The sequence below is a fragment of the Poecilia reticulata genome, linkage group LG22 (assembly GCF_000633615.1).
Source record: "Poecilia reticulata strain Guanapo linkage group LG22, Guppy_female_1.0+MT, whole genome shotgun sequence".
Taxonomy (NCBI): Eukaryota; Metazoa; Chordata; class Actinopteri; order Cyprinodontiformes; family Poeciliidae; genus Poecilia; species Poecilia reticulata.
The window spans coordinates 3451335-3469251 of NC_024352.1; the positions used below are offsets into that span (position 1 = coordinate 3451335).

At 38.2% G+C, this 17917-nt stretch overlaps 2 protein-coding genes across 6 annotated transcripts in view; both read right to left on the bottom strand.

Annotated features, from left to right (window-relative positions):
• The window catches only part of mark3a (MAP/microtubule affinity-regulating kinase 3a), a 45560-nt gene extending 41926 nt beyond the window's left edge, over positions 1 to 3634 (bottom strand). For all 3 annotated transcript variants that reach the window (XM_008398750.2, XM_008398749.2, XM_008398747.2), the window contains exon 1: positions 2992 to 3634. In XM_008398750.2, the coding sequence (XP_008396972.1) occupies positions 2992 to 3045 (54 nt within the window). In that variant the 5' untranslated portion in view covers positions 3046 to 3634. The remainder of the gene's footprint in view (positions 1 to 2991) is intronic.
• Positions 3635 to 5729: 2095 nt separating this feature from the next.
• eif5 (eukaryotic translation initiation factor 5) lies at positions 5730 to 15694 on the bottom strand. Of its 3 annotated transcripts, none has more exons than XM_008398751.1 (12): positions 15592 to 15694; positions 14825 to 15032; positions 12433 to 12712; positions 12258 to 12339; positions 10747 to 10919; positions 10439 to 10550; positions 10188 to 10318; positions 9224 to 9385; positions 8793 to 8954; positions 7387 to 7551; positions 7074 to 7217; positions 5730 to 6182 (listed from the first exon to the last, which is right to left on the bottom strand). In XM_008398751.1, the coding sequence occupies exons 3-12, from the start codon at positions 12502 to 12504 to the stop codon at positions 6084 to 6086; spliced, it is 1302 nt and encodes a 433-aa protein (XP_008396973.1). In that variant the 5' UTR covers positions 12505 to 12712; positions 14825 to 15032; positions 15592 to 15694; the 3' UTR covers positions 5730 to 6083. The 3 variants fall into 3 exon arrangements, with proteins under 3 accessions (XP_008396973.1, XP_008396975.1, XP_008396974.1); XM_008398753.2 differs by lacking the exon at positions 15592 to 15694 and adding an exon at positions 15336 to 15543; XM_008398752.2 differs by lacking the exon at positions 15592 to 15694 and adding an exon at positions 15179 to 15279.
• Between the last annotated feature and the right edge of the window lie 2223 nt (positions 15695 to 17917).

Genomic DNA, 17917 nt, shown 5'->3' on the forward strand with positions numbered 1-17917 from the left:
TAGATAAAAATATCATAAACTAGGATAAGGTCACTGCAGGCGGAATAAAATAACTCAATATTAGAACCTAACTGTGGCAAAAACAACATCTAATCCTAACATTTTGTTTCATTTTCCAGCTCCTGACTTCCTGTTATGAGACTGAAGAAAGAAAGAAAACATTCCCTGATGAAAGTGCTTCGTTTCTTTCGGAGAAGTTACTCACAAAGCTGCGGTGTCTCCTGGCTGCCTGGGACCCTGTCATGTCTCAGCCCGCTGATAAGCTCCAACAATGCTGGTTCGTCCCGACTCCAGAGCCCCAGTAACCACACAGGAAGAGAGAGCTCCCGTTTAGTCAAGCCGAACGCTGACACGCCCAAACCGGAAACCAGCCCCACACGTTTTCAAAATAAAGGCAGCTTCGTTCGCGTTGGGAACATGGAGTCCTACATTTCTTATCCGTGTTCCCATCAACTAAAAGTACTATCTAAAACTCCTTATTGGTTGGTTTGTTGACACAGAACGGAGGCAGAGCAGGCGCCGCACGCTAGCCACTGAAGAAGCCGTTGAATCAATAGTTCTGAGCCGTTTGTGCTCCGTGTTATCTCCAGCTGAGTGCCGCTACCGTGACGAGTCATGAGACGGAGGAGGTCACGCGCAGGTGTTCGGGGCTTGCAGCCGCAGAAACGGAGAAAGAAATAAAACAGGCTAATACTAGGAAACTCTTTTAGTGGTTAGTTGTACAAAAATAATAAGAAAATAAACGCAAAGTAACAAAAATAATTATATTAAAAAAATACAGATACATTTAACAATTCCCCCAAACTATAATATTTTCTTTAATTTTCTGAGCTAATTTTTATATTCGTTTCATTAGGGAACAAGCAACTTGTTTTAAAAATAAGGTTTTGATAAAGAGGACAGAAAAAACATTTCTAAATGAAAATTTTTTATTATTATTGTAGTTAGGGGGTGCTGTGGTAGACACACAACCCATGTATTCAGGCCTTATTCCTTGTAGTGGTTTGATTCCCGGCCTGGTGACATTTGCTGCACATCTTCCCTTTTCTCTCATTACCCACTTTCCTCTCAGACTACTTTCAAATAAAGGCCACCAACAAAACCTTAAAAAAAAAAAGTTTGTAGTTAGGGGGAAAAAAAATTATAAAACTAATATAAAAATATAAATTGTTTGCAAAATATTCAAAATAATTATAGTCAGCAGGAAGTTGAGAATCATGTTTTTTAATGAGTTATTGTGTGAACAAACGTGTGATTGTAACTGTTTCTTATTTAATGGAAAAACTAGTTGAAAAATGTTGTTTTTTTGATATATGCAAAATATTGACAAAGTTGTGTACATATATGTAAAGGACTATTAACGGCGCACGTGTCGACATGACCTGGGTTACAAAAATCAGCAAGCCACGTCTGTCTTCATTGTGTTGTGGGACAGTAGCAGAACCTTCTATTAGCGGTGCACTGATTGCAGTTTTCTGGGCGATCACTGTGACCTGTCGATTCTGACCAATACTAATTTTCTTTTACTCTGAAAAGTTGCTAAGCAACAAAGTCGATAAGTTGGCAGCAGCGGGAATGTGTAGATGTGAGCTGGTGGGTGGGTCCATCAGTAATGCCCTCTCTCACAGCAGGGTGAGAGAGCAGTGCAAACTTCTACAGATTTCAAGCTTCAACCACAGTATTGTATGAATTTCATTGGGATTCTATGCAATTAAAATTTAAAAATTTAAAAATTTTTAACAGAATTTGAAAAACAGAAGAAAATTCTCATGCTTTCATAGCATATTTACACAGAAAAATCTGAAAAGTGTTACTTTTAGAGTTGGAGGCAGTAAAACCACCATGCATCTACAATGAAATCCTGTGCACCTAAAGACTGAAATGTTTGCCATCTCCTTCTTCCCTTCCAGAGCAGCTCCAGTTCAGACAGGATGGATGGAGAACATTTGTGATCATCAGCTCTAAAGTCTTGACCCAGATTCTCTTACAACGGGGCATTGTGAGAAATAAAAATGCTGTGATGCAGCTCATTAGCTCTGGCTGCATCTTCAGAGTGGATGTCGTGTTGGAAAAGGAAACTCTCACCTCTATGAACTCCATCCATCCTGAAGACAGCATGATGTTGCTGCTACCATGGTAACAGTGGGTTCCGATTGTCACTTATAAGAATTTTGCATATTGACCAAAAAGTTAAATTTTGCACTCATCACATTTTACTTTTTTTTGTTGCAAAATGTAAATGGGATTTCTTATAGTTTTCTACTTGAAATATATATGTATATATCATGCCAGATTTGTGAGTGCACAGCTTTATATACTACTTTTAGTAAATCCGCACAAAACATACATTTAGTTTAACATTCTTATTTAAGCAAATTGATTCAGCATAGAGTATATGATTGTTAGATGTATTATTCTTTTTAATGATTATTTTCAGTTCACGTAAAGGATTAAAAATAGTCGGTTTAAAATGATTCCGACCGAGGCCCTTTATTTTTTAAATTTCATACCGGAAGTACAGATAGTTGCATCACAACCGGCTTGACAACTTTTTGTTACTCACAGGGGGGATTCAAGCTATCACGAAGGGGCGGGACCAAAGCAGCTCCGGTCTGGAAGCTGACTGGATGAAACCCATTCGTGACAGCTGCGGCAGCCAATAGAAAGCCGAGACCGAAACTTACTGTTGCCTGCCAGAATCAGCAGGCAAAGTACTTTAGTTTTGTTCGTGGTTAGGCCTAAACATCCCGACTGCACCTTATTATATGTAAGAATACAAATTTGGCGTCAAGAAAAGCATTAAGCTTAGAATAAATATATACATCCACATCAAGGATGAACTGGACGTGATTTGACGTAGAARTTGTACTTGTTTACGATTTTCAAAGTATAACTCGCACTGAGGACCAATTGGGTTATTATGCACACAAACGATAAAAACAAATCAGTGAAATTCAAAGAAACATGCAATAAACAAGCTCTTCTACTTACACCCTCCGTCACCTTCTCGTTGACCGTCGGTAAAGGAGTTTTTGTTGACATCATTTATTTGGTCTTCTTTAACCAGGAGCCGTTTGAGGTGAAAAAATAATCCTCAGTTTTAAATCCACCAGCCAAGAAATCTGGTTATTATTGCTTTGCTTTGCAGTTCTCTGTGGAAAAACAGGCTCAGCATGGATCGTGACAATTTTCAGCCCAGACCGGACGTGTTAGAGCCAAGCACCTGAGATATTCCGGAGCGTAAAAAAATACTAAAATAAAAAATTACAATCAACTTGTATTTAGTGTTTAAGCTGCGCACTTAACATGTTCCTGCTGTAACCTTTGTTTGACTCGACAGGCTAGCCGGAGTCCGTTTGTCCGTTCGGCTTTCAGTCAGTGAAGCTAACTAAACTAACGTGAAGGCGCTGTCGGTCCTCACTTCCAAAAATCACCACAGTCCTCTTTCTTCCCCCCCAAAATGACTCGCTTTAAAAAAACAACATGACCTTCGGTGGTAAAGATGGGTGTTTGGCAGACGGTTTTAAAAGGTCCGGATGACTGAAACGCTCGCCATAGGCTCGGTTTCTCCCATCTCCAGCGGCCCAAAGTGCAGCGGGTCTGTCTGTTTTAGGTGGGACCAAAATGGCTACTCAGCGGCTGGGCTGGATTAAGATGCATTCAAGGACGCCTCACTTGCCCGGATATCAGCAAATCTTAGATTTAATTATTTTAAAATTGCTATTCGGGCGCTGTATTGTTGTTACTAAAAATATAAGCACTGATAGAAAAATGAATGAATGAATAAATAAATAAATGTCACTGAATTTTCTGCATCCATACAGAATAAAAGCAAAAACCGATTATAGGAGAAGGTGCTTAAAAGCACATAACTGAAGATGGAAAAAACTCATGCCTTATAAAAGGTACTTTAATAATCTCCAGACATTTTATATCAGTACAACAACAGATGTTGGATCTTTTCCATTTGTTATGTTAGAGAAAGAAAAAAGGAAGGAAGGAAAGAAGGGAGAGAGAGAGAGAGAGAGAGAGAAGGCAAGAAAGAAAATAATAAAGAAACAAAGAAAGAGCATAAAATATGGTGAAAGTGCAGATGTAAAGGGAAGGAGGTATTTTGCAGTTTCATGGGTCACAATAATTTTACGTTATTTTGCTTTTGTATTAATAGCATTGACAATATTAAACCGTTTAATAGACAAACCTTTAATTAAAAGAATGAGAGTAATTGTTTTGATTTCAAGTTGTTTTTCATAAGCAAGCTAACGCCATTCCGTAGCTTACAATGGTTGTCCAGATGGGAATGGTTGTCACATGTAAATGAGTTTTAAAAACTGCTAGTGTGGACACTGTTCTCATTTGTTATAGTAGTCCATCTTTTTTACAGTAAATATGGGATATTTATCTGTACATTTTTTTAAATTAAGTGTTTTATTATGGTCTCTAAAACATCTTTCAGCAGAAAAACCCCCCATAAAAGAAATTTGATTTCATAATTTGATGGCTTGAAATTGGGCCTCTGTCTCTTTAAGAAGCTTCTGCTCTTTCCGACACTGTGCCTTCAGCGTGACATCACAACATGTCTCCATTAAGTCGTTTACAAACTTCCTTAACTTCATAACACTGAGCTAAGAAATAGTTTGTCTGAGCTCTGCAGAATCTCAGTTCCGCCAGGTGTTTGCTAATTGCTCCTGCCGCTAGTCTGAAGGGGCTGGACTGCAGCATGAAAGTATTTTGCAGCCCTAAATGGTTGCCATGGGAGATTCAAGAATTTCTAAAACATACATGAAAGAATAAAAAAAAAAAACACTACCATTATATTTTTGATGAGGGAATAACATAACATGATAAAAAGCTATTATTTTATCTTATAATGCCCCTTTGTTATTTTTCACATGCAGATGCAAAAGAAAAACGGATCCGTTTTGTCGTATGCTGTTAAAAAGGAGCGTTAAGTCCCACATACCATGGCTTCTATTTTTTTGAGGTTTGCTTCATTCACTTTTGTGTCCGACAGGACTTGAAAGCCTCACAAGCATGTTTAGCTGAACGGGCGGAAACCGACTGACCCCGTTCCCACCGGACTACAAAGTATTGCGAGGACTGTCACCAGTCAGGAGGAAATGGTTGTTGTTCGCTTCAGAGAATGTCCGTGCTGCTCTTCGCACGCCAGCGTTAGGAAGGCAGAGACAGAAAATAACATCGAATATTTTAGATGAACATTTTAGTCTTGGATTTTTTTTGTATAAATGTATTGAATTATTCAATTTAGTTATTAAACATTTAGAGCAGCAGATGAACGTGTGCTCTTGACTAGATGCACGGATTTCTGAGGGCTCTTAAAGTGACAGAACACCTCTATTCCGTTAGCTCAATTTCAGCTAGTATTTAAATAGGCTAGCTAAAAAACAAGCTTTCGATGACATGCCTTTATCACACACTCTGATCAGTTCGTTTGAATATTTCAATATTTCTTTCCTTTTGTGTGCATGTTTTGAAGTTAAATTATATAACCATGTACTCCTGCTCCACTACAGTGACTAAAGCTTACTCTGGTATATGGAGATATAATTTCATGTTTAGTCTCAACTGTGGGAAAAATACCATCACAAAAACAGCTCAAACTACTAGATGTATGAATCAGTAAAGTTTAGGCGACATCAAAACAAAAGTATGCCCATTCTTGTAAATGTCTTTAAAATTTCCAGCACTTCAACCGAAACAGTCAGGCATGATGGATAGCAAAACATTCTTTATTGACTGGAAAAATACAGGGACCTCAAAACAAAAGAGGAAAGAAAGGAAAAGTGCAGTGAAAAAGATCCCATAACACCCTTGATTAAAATCCCACAAATCAACTTCATTTAATAAACTCATAGCAGAATTATACAGTTACTTTGTAGCAGGTGAAGCGCTATAATACTATATCATGCTGTAAAGCTGGAGGGCTGTATAGAGGGCAGTAGGACAGGAGGGATCAGGGGGGAATCAAGAAGGGAAAAGCTGAGCCGTATCGGTCGTACAGGGCCGGCTGAGTCGAAGCCACAACACAAGAGAAAAGCAGCAGCAGCAGCATCCAGAATCTCTCAGATTGCATCAATGTCAATATCGTCTTCTTCTTTTTCTGGTGTGTCTGGTTTCACGGTCTCCACTTTGAGCTCGCGGGCGGAGGACGAGTACACCACCTGTTGGAAGAAAAGCACAAAAACTTTCAGCCCACTGTCAGAAGGCTCCTGTAAGAGTATATCGCAGAGTTCAAGGGTTGCTTGTAAGCAACTGGTTTCTGCATCCATTCCCTGCAGATGTACTGCCGCTTCCTCCAAAACATACTGGCTTTGTCCGTTTATTTTCATGTCAAGGCCAGTAATGTAATGCAATTGGGTTAAATACTCAGATCTTATTCTGAAATATTTTCCACTGAGATTCAGATCAATCTTTGAACCACAGATAACAGGTTTCTGGCTAAAATGACAACGGAAGAAAGCAGATGTCTGCCTTGGTCTAACACTTAAAGTGGAACTATGGGCGACATCGTGCTTTATTATCCATTTTACATCATCTATAGAATTTATAATTGCTCTTTCTGAACCATTTCAATGGTTTGTTGAAGTTTTTTATATTTTTGACCAGTGCAGTCAACCTATTTTTTTTATGTCCGTATTAACAAAAAGAAACATTTTAAGTTCATTCAGGATTGATTTTCTATATAATCGGTATCAGCTGATTCTATATCTCAGATATCTATCAGGAATGAAAAAAGTTGATCAGTGCATCACTAGATAAGAGTGGGATGCTTTGACTTTATTTTGTTTTCTTGTTTGAATAATTTTCTTTTTACAAAAGACAACAGATCACCTTCAAAAATCCTAAAGTAAATATTTTTTTTTGTTTTATTTTATTCTCTTATTAATTGCATGAATCAATGCATTTTATTTTCCAAACAGGTGTCTGTGAATTAGCATAGGAACTATCACTTTAAAAACAACACTGGAAAAACAATCAGCTGCCAGTTTGGAGCATTGAGGGCATTTCCAGGAACTTTTTGCCCAAATGAGAAAGAAAGAGAAAAACCGTACCTCAACGTTTTCATCGTCTTCTTCCTCCTCCTCCTCCTCACTGCCCTCGCTCTCTTCCTCCGCCTCCTTCAGCCATTTGACAAAAGGAGCGGCCTTGGCATGGATCTCTTTGGCAAGTTCCTTGGAGACATACTTCTTAGAAACCTGAGGAAAACAGGAAACGAGAGCAGACGAGGGAAACATTGGATACAAGAAAAACAAGATGTGAAAATACTAACATCAAAGTGGTACGATTGGGATACTTTTGAGCCTTTTGCTCATATTTTTTGGAGACATTGAGAACTGAACCGACGGCGGCTGCCAGCTCACTGACCCTCTCAGCCCAGGCGAAGATGACGTCCTCCTCCAGCAGGTCGGCGTCGTACAGGTCTTTGAGGATGATGGCGACGCGCGGCAGCAGCTGCACCTGGTGGAGCTTCACCACGCACTCGAAGCCTCCCAGCAGATACTTCTGGGCTTTCTTGTTGTTGTGACAGAACTAGGATGCAAATATGAAAAACATACAGCAGATAAGTTACAGTCACTTCCAGTAGAAAATTAGTTTTATTCAACATTAGGGAGAAGGAAAAAAAAAAAAAAAAGTGATGTTTTCTTAGTGGTGTGCATGGAAGAACCTTTAACTGCAATACCACTGATGACCACAAGGTGCTGGTTTCATATACATTCAAACCATTAAAATAATTGACTATAAACATGGGTCCTCACAGAAATGCATTTATGTTAAAATGCGATATCAATAATTGATCAGGATTGCCAGAGCTTTCAGATGGTCACTGAACCTGGTCATCATGTCTGCTGATGGACTGAGTCAAGAACTTCTGCACTGAGAAATAAAACGGCTTATGTATAAATGAAAAAGACAACAAGCAGCCTCAAGCTGTGAATATTATTAATTTGTCTTCATTTTATATTTTAGAAATTGAGTATCAAGTCATGAGACTCTCAGATTATACGTCTTGCTCTAAATATTTCATGTAACAATGTTTTCCATCATCTGAAGAACTTGTCATCATTCTCAGTTTAACGTACAAAATAATTCTGATGACAGGAGATGAGCCGTTTTCCATAGCCAATGCTTAAAGTTCGATGAGGCCAATGGCTGCCGCTGTTTATTTACCTGTTAGTTTCTTTCATTCCTGTAACTGAAAGTTTGGAGTGTCAACATGAAACCTGAGCACTCATGAGCTGGGTTTCTTTTTCCTTTGGTAATTCTTGTAATTTAATCAGGGATACCAATAGCTGCAGATGCCGTTTTTCACTTCTCATCTTTAGATATGCCTGGGGTTTTTTTTAAAGGCAAATATTCACCATTAATAAGCAAACATCAGGTTGAATTAATTGGCAAGCTGACATCAATCCATTACTAAATTACAAAAGGTTTTTCACGATGCATTATTTGGTGAGTTCAACTGAAAACCAAAAACTAAGTAAAAGTTAAATTATAAACCAAAATGCAAATAATTTAAAAATAAAAAAAGATTAAAACCTGTGTGAAAACTTTTTACTCATTAGCACTTAAACCAACAGACTTGATTTTACTGATATGCATTTTAAATGATTGCATCGTTTTGTTGCGTTTGTAATACATTATTGTGTGATTATGTTTCTTTTATCTTGTTATTGCTGCTGTTCATCATTTTGTTCCAGCTATAGCTGGTGTTGAAGCTCTTTCTAAATGAAGTTGTTGTTGATTTTCAGACCGTTATAACAGAGACGTACTCTCAGGAAGTGGCGTTTGTACTTCTTGATCTGGTCCCGGATGTTCTCGTTGAAGAGGAGCTCGCTGAGGATGAGCGGACCCATGGCCTTCACATCCAGACGCTCCGCCTCAGCCAGGATCTCTTTGTCGGCGCCATCGATGGTTCCGCTCTCCTTCTTTTGCTGTTTAAGAGCAAACAAAGAGGTGAACAACCTTGAGAAAAGATTTGTTTCTGGTAAATCTAATAACTGGTCCCTCGACTGCTAAACTCGACACTGTTTGGGTGGTTTTCCTTTAGTAAAGTACTGTAAGCGACACAAACAAGGATGAACCTTCTGTGTTTTATTTTTTGTCCGATTCTGTTGCTGTTGGGAGCTGAACACCGACTCCGCGCCCTCAGCCAATCACACAGAATCTTCTGACGAAACGTACTCAGTCTCAGCGGTCTTACTTTCACAAAGCTGTAAAAGAGGTTGACCCTCTCCTCCAGAGGTTTCTCCAGGTCCTCGCTCAGGGTCAGATTCTTGGCGTGGTCACTGATCTCTTCCATCCGGCGCCGCTGTGCCTCCTCCGTTGTCTCCTCTGCCCAGTCCTCGTCGTCATCGTCTCTATCCTGGAAACGGGAAGGAAGAAGAAACTGCATTAAGCACCTGGTTCTATAAATAACCATTTATATAACCAAATGTTGAACAAACATTTAGGGATAAAACAGTATATGTATTTTGGTTCTGAACCGACAGGACTGGAGCAGATATTTTCGGTACCGATAGTTGGAGGTTTGTTTTACGTGATTAACCGTTTTTGCAATTGTGTTTTAATTTTAAAGGAGCAGTATTATGCGTTTTAGTGCCATTTTATAGTACAATCAAGTAACTATGTTCCCTTCAGTTGTAAAAACATAAGAAATTTGACTTTGTAATTTATTGCTTTGAAACTGGGCCTCTGCCTCTTTAAAAACTGCTCTTTCTGGAACTCCACATGCATTAAGTCATTGCAACATGGCTCCTCTGTTAACCCTTTAAAAACATTTTTACTTGAGCTGCTGAGAAGTTGCTCATATAATGTTTGCTAATCGGTGCTGGCTAGTCTGAAGGAGCCGAGAGGAAAGCAGCTCTGTGAATCAGGAACTTAGAAACTGCAACTGAGGAGGAGCTTTGTCTTTAAAGGCAGAGCGAAGTCCCCCAAGGTGTTTTGTAAGCTCAATGGTTGCCATGGAGAGTAAAGGATTTCAAACATGCATGGCATTCCAGGTTTGCTTTTGATTATGGAATAACATTATAACGCGACATAAGGCTGAAAAAGTCAATTTTACATGGACACTGCCCCTGTAACCTGACTGGCAATGACAGCTGACTCCATCTACGTTTGGGGATCATTCCTCCACTGAACCATCATGGGAATGACAGCAAACACACCACAGCCTCAGGGGCATCAATGTTGTCCTGGTTTCCAGTCTCGCCGCTGCCAGAGCCGTTTTCCTTGTCCTTCTTGCGGTTCTTCTTTTCTTTCTCTTTCTTGACAGATGCAGAACCGCTATCATTGCTCTCTGTTGACAGGAGGAAACGAGCAAAGCAAAACAAAAAAAGAAAGAAATTGCGTTATGAATGAATGAATTTAAGAGAAGAAATTCATTTTATGGTTGAGCCAGTGACCCCTCACTTCTTACCAGGTGGGTTTTTGAGAATGAACGTGCAGAGTTTGTGTCTGGTGTCTAGCATGCCGCGGTATCCACAGGCCTTACAGGAATTGCCGATTGTTTGTTTCTTAGGATTGACATGCTGTAGAGGAAGACAGAAATTAACCATGAACATAATACTACTATTCTGTCCCCTTTAAGCAAATTATCCTTTAGCTCAACTTCTCAAGACAAACTATGCAGTTCTTGTTTCTTCAAAACTATTTATAAAGAGTTCTGTCCTGTTTCCCACTGAAAGGCTTGGCCAAATATCTTTAAAGAAGCGGAAAACCATTTACCAGGTCAGTTTCAGGGTTGTCACACTCGGGACACAGCACAAATTTTCTGATGAACCCATCAAGCATATCCTGCAACTTGTTCGCCTCGTGGGATCCGTTGACGATGTAACGATCGTTTTTGGTATCAAACTGGGTCTGAGCACCAAGTTCACAACCAAAAAACTTGGTCGGGTCTGCAGAGAAGAGACAAGGCCAACAGTTAGAACTAATCTAATTAGAAAAATAGCACAATTAAGATATCCATGTCTTATGTTAAGCATGTTCATAAAATTTTAATTTTAGCTTTACAGCTTGGTTTCACTGCGTTTATAATCTGTTTTTATAATTATTACAGCTGCATGATTATAGGAACACATTTTGCAATATTATTATTCTGTATTGAGACGATATTGATCAGGTTTGACCCACATTTCCCTCAGCCTCTCTGCCATCATCATTACATTCCCATTACATCTTTCTGATGTCAGATTTGACATCTTTATTAAAGTAGACAAACATGACATCATAGATCATCTAAGTAGAGAAAAACATCACTACAGAATCTGAATGCACTGAATTTGAGACTCCAGCCTACCAAATAATGGAACTAGGCATTTCTTTACAAACTCAAGACTCGACACATCGTCTCTAAAAGTGATTCAATCTGGACTGAAATGTTCGATGTTAAATCTGTGTTGATGTAAAAGTACATTTGTGCGTTAGAAAGTTGCTGTAAAACTTGGTTATCAGTTTTTCATTACTTTTTGTTCAAAATATCCACAGAATTTCCACCTCAAATTTCACGTTTTTTCTGCTACTCTGTGCATTTGATAACATTTAACCGTCTTCGTTTATCCGTGTGTTCCATATGTTATAAAATGTGTAAAGTTAGCTTCTGGTTTGATGGTGTGGTAAAAGCTCCACACTGGTATGTGGAAAACAGACCAGTTCTGGATTCACATCTAAACCACTTACTCAACACTTCCCATATTGTGTTTTATTTCTCATACTTATCTAAACTTGAAAAAGGATTTAATAGTTTTTTACACTTTATAAGACTGTTATTAAACCTAAATTATAGAAGTGATCTATAAGATTTCTGATCTAGAGAAGTAGACCACTTATTTATATATTCAAGTGACTAAATAAATTAACTCAACTTACCACATTGGGAGCTTAATGTTGAATCTTATAAATCTCCATATTTCTTTTTAGCTGTACTCAACTGTCACGTTGTGGCATTGAATGTTGCTCAGAAATAGTAAGTCAACACTGTTCAATGATGCTACTAAAAGTTAACTTCGTTCACAAATACTTTAAAAGAAAACCAAAGTTTTATTCTTCACTTTTTTTCTGCTAGCATGAGATTGAGATTTTTTTGTCACTTATTACTGAATGCAGCATCAAAATTCCAGGGCAACCAACAAATTATTTTGATAAAACAAAAAATGGCAGATTTAATATTTTTTATTAATATTTTTTTACATTGTTCACCCCAGATAAGCTGAGGTAAAACGGTAAAGTTTACTCACATGTTGGAGGCCTGTTCAAAGCCTTTGCAACATCAACCATGTTGACAATGACCGTCTTGATTCCATTCCCTTTGCCTTCAACCTAAAAAGAAAACAGAAAAGACCATAAATCCCAGCACCAAAGACTTTTTTTTTAAATAAACGGCTGGGATAAACTTCAACCTGCCGGGGTTACCTTGGCAATCAGACGGGGCATTTTGTAGCGATAGAACTGGTCTGACACGCTGCGGTTAACGTTGACAGACATTTTGGCTGGATGTTAGCACTATCAGTAAGATAAAAGGATCTTGGTTGGGGATTTTTCGGGATCTTCTGTCTGGAAAAGAGGGGATGACATAAACGACTGCAAGCGTGCTCGGTCTCTGACATGAAAAACGTCGTGCCGCTGTGGCCGCAAGCTCCTTGCTTGAAGGCTAGGTTTCCACCACACAGGTTCCAACGGCTGCGCAACAGCTCTGAAAGAGGAGAAGAGGGACAGCCATCAATATTTCAGAAACAAAGACGAGCGCTGCCTGGCTCTAGCTAACCCCACTGGATGAACAGCATAGAGGAAGAAGCAGCTGTGGAAAAGGCAAACGGCTGTCTGTGTGTTGTGTAACATAGGGAGTGTTTGAATGGCCTTCATCTGTATTACTACCATTTAGACCAGGTAGACAAACTGGTAGATTGGATGTTTTTTTTCTCCTGAGTAATGGCTGCCTTACCTGTAGATGAATGTCGTCATGTCGTGAGTTTGTAATAAAGTGATGAAATTCTTACAGTAGAGGAAGGCTTAGAGATTCTGCTTAAGCAATGGGAAACATCTCAAACAAGATGTTCATATCCAGGAGATTAATAACCGTCTGCAGGTATTGAGCACCTAGATTACAGGACACAGCTGTCACAATGCAAAGAGCAACTTATACCTACTGACCAAGACTATTAAAACAACAAAATAAATCAAATTTTAGGAAAATATCTACTCTGACAACACTTTATGGATTCATTAAAAGAACCAGTCATTTTTCAGTCAAATTAAAAAAAAAAAAATCTCAACTTTCATATTTATGGAAAAGGCATGTAGTTAACCTAATGACAAGGGTTTAAAAAAAATCAATAAGAATTTGTACATTTACTTTAAGAACATCTTTCAGTTGTTTATTATTTTTAATTAATGATGAAGACTTATTATGACAACTGTTAAGTGGAGGGTCCTTAAGAGCCTGAAGCAGCTTTAGAGCTGAAGGTTTCAATTAGTTCAGTTTGGGATTATTGGAGTATTTTTAAACGGAGCTACAGATCCCTGGCCCTTTACAATCTTTAGAGAACACAGTTGAGTTTGTCAGTCATCTGAATCAGAAGAAAGTCCATGTCACTATGCTATCATCCCAATTGCAGAAGCTGAAGGCTGAAAAATTCCACCTCAGCTCTTCAACAGCTTCACTCCATCCTCAGAGGCTGACGAGCCACAGCTGTCAAAGCAGACTGATACAGCCTCAAGCAATTTAATTTTTTACACATAATGTAAATACTGTTTGAAGAAAGAAAAAAAAAAACTAACAACCTTCACATTCCATTATAAAACTACATAACGTTTATATCTGCTAATATATCATTGAAACCAATGGATACAAGTGTTAAAAAAGTTATCAAACCCAGCTGAAACTGACAAATCCTTCTGATTAGCAGCCTCCTGTTCTGAGGATTTACTTTTTCTACATATTCACTGCAAAAAAATATTTGTTTAATGCCGGTATGGATACCATTCAGAAACTCACTACAAATACACAAAATGATCCGTTTAAAAGGTAAAAAAAAAAAAAAGTTCAAATTTTTAGATTTCAAAAATGAAGAGAAATTGGATGCTGAATAGTTTTGTTTAGTACAAAAGAGTTCTTTACAAAAAAAATTGCTTATAGCCAATCTATTCTGAAATTTAGCTGGATTTTTTTTTAACATAAATTATCAAATCAACACCGTTTATGCATTGAATATGAAGAAAGAAAAAAAAGTTATCGGCATTCCAGACAGCATGCATGAATTGTAAATGAAAAAGGAAACCAAGCCTCTTAGCATTCAGCTTAAACCCCTCTTTGTGGCCACAATAATGGATTTGTATAAGCCTTTTGTCTTATGCTGGGGGCCCTCTGGCTTTTTGACATATAAGGCCTGCTCTTTTTAATAGGTCACAAACATGAGGCCCGTCAGCTGTGGTCCGACTGATGGAATCCGTACAAATCACACCTGCTGACAAACCACTATTACGGTAAATGTCACAAAATGAATGACAAGTGGCTGGTCTTCCATAAAAATCCGTTTTGGAAAACCAGAGGAGGGAGAACTACTCGGGTGGAGGCTAACAAACTAGCCCAGCTAGCGGCTTGGTGCAGAGTGCGTCACACAGCCACTGCACACGAGTGACGAGACTGGGAGAAGCCATTTTGAACAGTGGCTGAGAAGACGGGGAGCGCTGCTTAATACTGCAGAGTAACGGGAAAGCATACATGAGAATAACCCAGCTAAGAAAAACGTAGCTAACAAGAAAAACAAAACATTATGTATATCGAAATTCGGTTTCTACAACTTACCGTTTCTGCAAAACAAAGACATAAACACAACGCTGATCGTCCAAATGCCGCAGTGAACGGTGGTCGATAGCTGGTGGTGTATCGATTGCGGCAGCAGGGTGTCTAAAACGTTTTCTCAAAGCTTAACACCCTGAGGCGTCCAAATGGTGTCGGTGCCAGGTTCAGAGACAGAGGAGAGCTTTCTGGAACGTCCTCGATGTCCGGGAACCTTTTGGGGCGGGGGGGATAAAAAGGATCCATTAACGGCGGACTTAAATGCCAGCATCAGCAGGTGCGAATGGCGATAGTGTGCAGTCCGTTTTAACACTGTCGTCACGTCATTGTCATTATTCATTAAAACGCTGTACTAATTACCTCTAATAGAGCGGGGGAGAAAAGTAGACTGGTAACTTGATTGGGTAATGACTATGCGTTCTGGTTACGAAGCGTTTAATGACAAATAGTCATTTAAACACACAAATATAAAACTTATTATGCGTCTAATAACAAGCTAACAAAACTACAGTTTTACCGTTAATTATGTCCACTGAGAGTGCTGACGTTTACAGAAAAAAAGCCCCGTGCCCAAACGCAAGGCCAACTGACGCCACGCAGCTAAAGCTAACATGGTTAGCCAAACGCAGTCGACGCCATTCAGATATTATGATTAAACAACGTTCACAACACCGTGTAGCTAACTTCAATTTTTCTACTGTGTTATGTCCACCGTAGTAAAATCCAAAAAAGGACGAATAGAAAAAGCCGTGATGCAGTTATTTATCACCTACCTCTCGAATGTTCTGCGAAATGCAGCTTTTCGTGTCGATTTTTTTCTGACAAGCGTTAAAGTTGAATAAATTTAGCAACATCCGGTCTTTCTGTTGACCAACATTAAAAGTCTGCTCAAATATCTACTGTATTTTATTGATCGCACTAAAGAGGTTGGCAGTTAAAACATTGCTAAACAACGAGAGTCATTTTCTAGGTTAATAATGTAATAAAAAAAATAGTTACTTGAGGCTTTTAGCAATCTGAACTGCACAAATTAGATTTGCATGGGTTTTATTTTGAAAGGATAAGACGATGCAGTGTCTAGCTTGATCACGTTTTTTTCTTCGAATATGGACATGTAGAAGTAGATGTCGCCTGAAACCCAAAGCATACGTCAGTGCCGTCGCCATCTTGTGTTGAGTGAGCGCTCCTCCCTGCCATCCTGACCAGTGCGAAAAGGACGACACGGAGGAAAGATGATGAACTTGTATGGAGCTAAAACAGTGACAGCTCCATAAACTCGCTTACCAGCTGTAAGCCATGATCTTAAAAATTAACAGAAATTTGATGATTGTGAATCAGTGTAATATATGTTTGACATTTTAAAGGAATGTCAGACTTCACATCTCCATTTTTGTTTTGTATTATTGAGATGCACCTGTCAGTAACAACAAATTTCTATCTATTTTAAGTGCAGGTACAGTTTAGCTTATCTGCTCTTTATGCGTCTGTATGACCATGTGCCAACAAAACCACAACCATTGTAGCAGTAGATGGACAACCATGAGTGTTTCTATGTGAAGGAGACAAAGAATACAGAGTTAAGGGGAGCAACAAGACTACTACTACAGTGCAAAAAACTAACTGCTCTTCTAGCAGAGAAATACCGTCAAATGTAAAAGTATTGACCCAAGGGGATGGGGAGAGAAACATTCCAAAATAAATACACATTACATATTTTAATTTTTTTTAACATATATTTTAAATTCATGTTTAGAATGTGATACCTTCCGCAACATTTATTAATCAGAATGTACTAAATATGATGCATACTTACACATATTTAAGAATATAGTGGACTGCATTACTTAGAAATACTTAGCATATTTTGGATTTTTTTTTTTTTATTTATGTAAGAAAATACTATACCCAAGTTAATTTCAAATTGGAAAAACTGGCTGCATTATTATTTTTTAGATTAACTCTTTTGTTTTTTACTATTCTGCATTTTTTTAGCATTGTGTGTGAAATAATAATAATAAAAAGCTACTTACAATCGTCTGAAAACGTGTGATTGTTCTTACAGAGAGTTTTTGTTACAATACTCTGAGGTTCTACATGGAGGACGCCCCCGTACAAAGATGGCGGCTGAGTGGGCACATTATGTTCCAATGAATGGCACCAATCAAGACGACTTCTACGTGGTTATATCTGTGATTTTCGCTCCTCACTAAAGGCGCTACGTCAGTATAACTGTCATTTTATGAGTGGCAGGTTCGATTGGGATAGACGTACAAATACTATTTCCAAGTCCTGGACGGCCACTACCCTGCAACTTTTAGATGTGCCTCTTCTGCGCCACACCTGAATAGAATAATTAGGTCATTAGCAGGACTCTGGAGAATTTATCTACACAAGGAGGAGGTAATTAAGTCATTTCATTCTAGAGTTTTGTACGTGTGGCACATCTAAGAACTGCAGGACAGTGGCCCTTGAGGACTGGAGTTTGACACCAAACACGTCAAATAGTGTCCTGAAAACTTTTTTTTTGGTATTAACGAAATACGACGGTGTATCACGGCCATTTCTGCCAAGAACTCAGACATTTTGAGATGTATCTGAGAAATGTTCTAGAAAAAAAAGTGAAAATTTCTGAATTTGAGAAGTCAAACATTTGCAAGAAGAAACTGAAATTTTGATTACTAATCGCAGAAATTTTATAGACAAAAACTGGAATTTTCTGAGTTTAAGAAGTTGAAAAATTGCTAGAAAAACTAAGGATTTTTTAAATTAATCAGAAATTTTCTAGAAAAAAAGGTTGAAGCAGAACATTTTTGATGTTTTAGACTTTGAAATTTCCAAGTATTTTAATAGAAAATTTCAGATTTTTTTTTTCCAGAAAAGTTTGGACTTTTTCAGGTCAGACATTTCCACGTTTATTTCTATAAAATGACTGTGATTAATTTGAAAATGTCAGAGTATGTAGGCGAATATTTAAATTTTTAATAAAATTACAAAAAATAATAATTAGATAGATAGATAGATAGATAGATAGATAGATAGATAGATAGATAGATAGATAGATAGATAGATAGATAGATAGATAGATAGATAGATAGATAG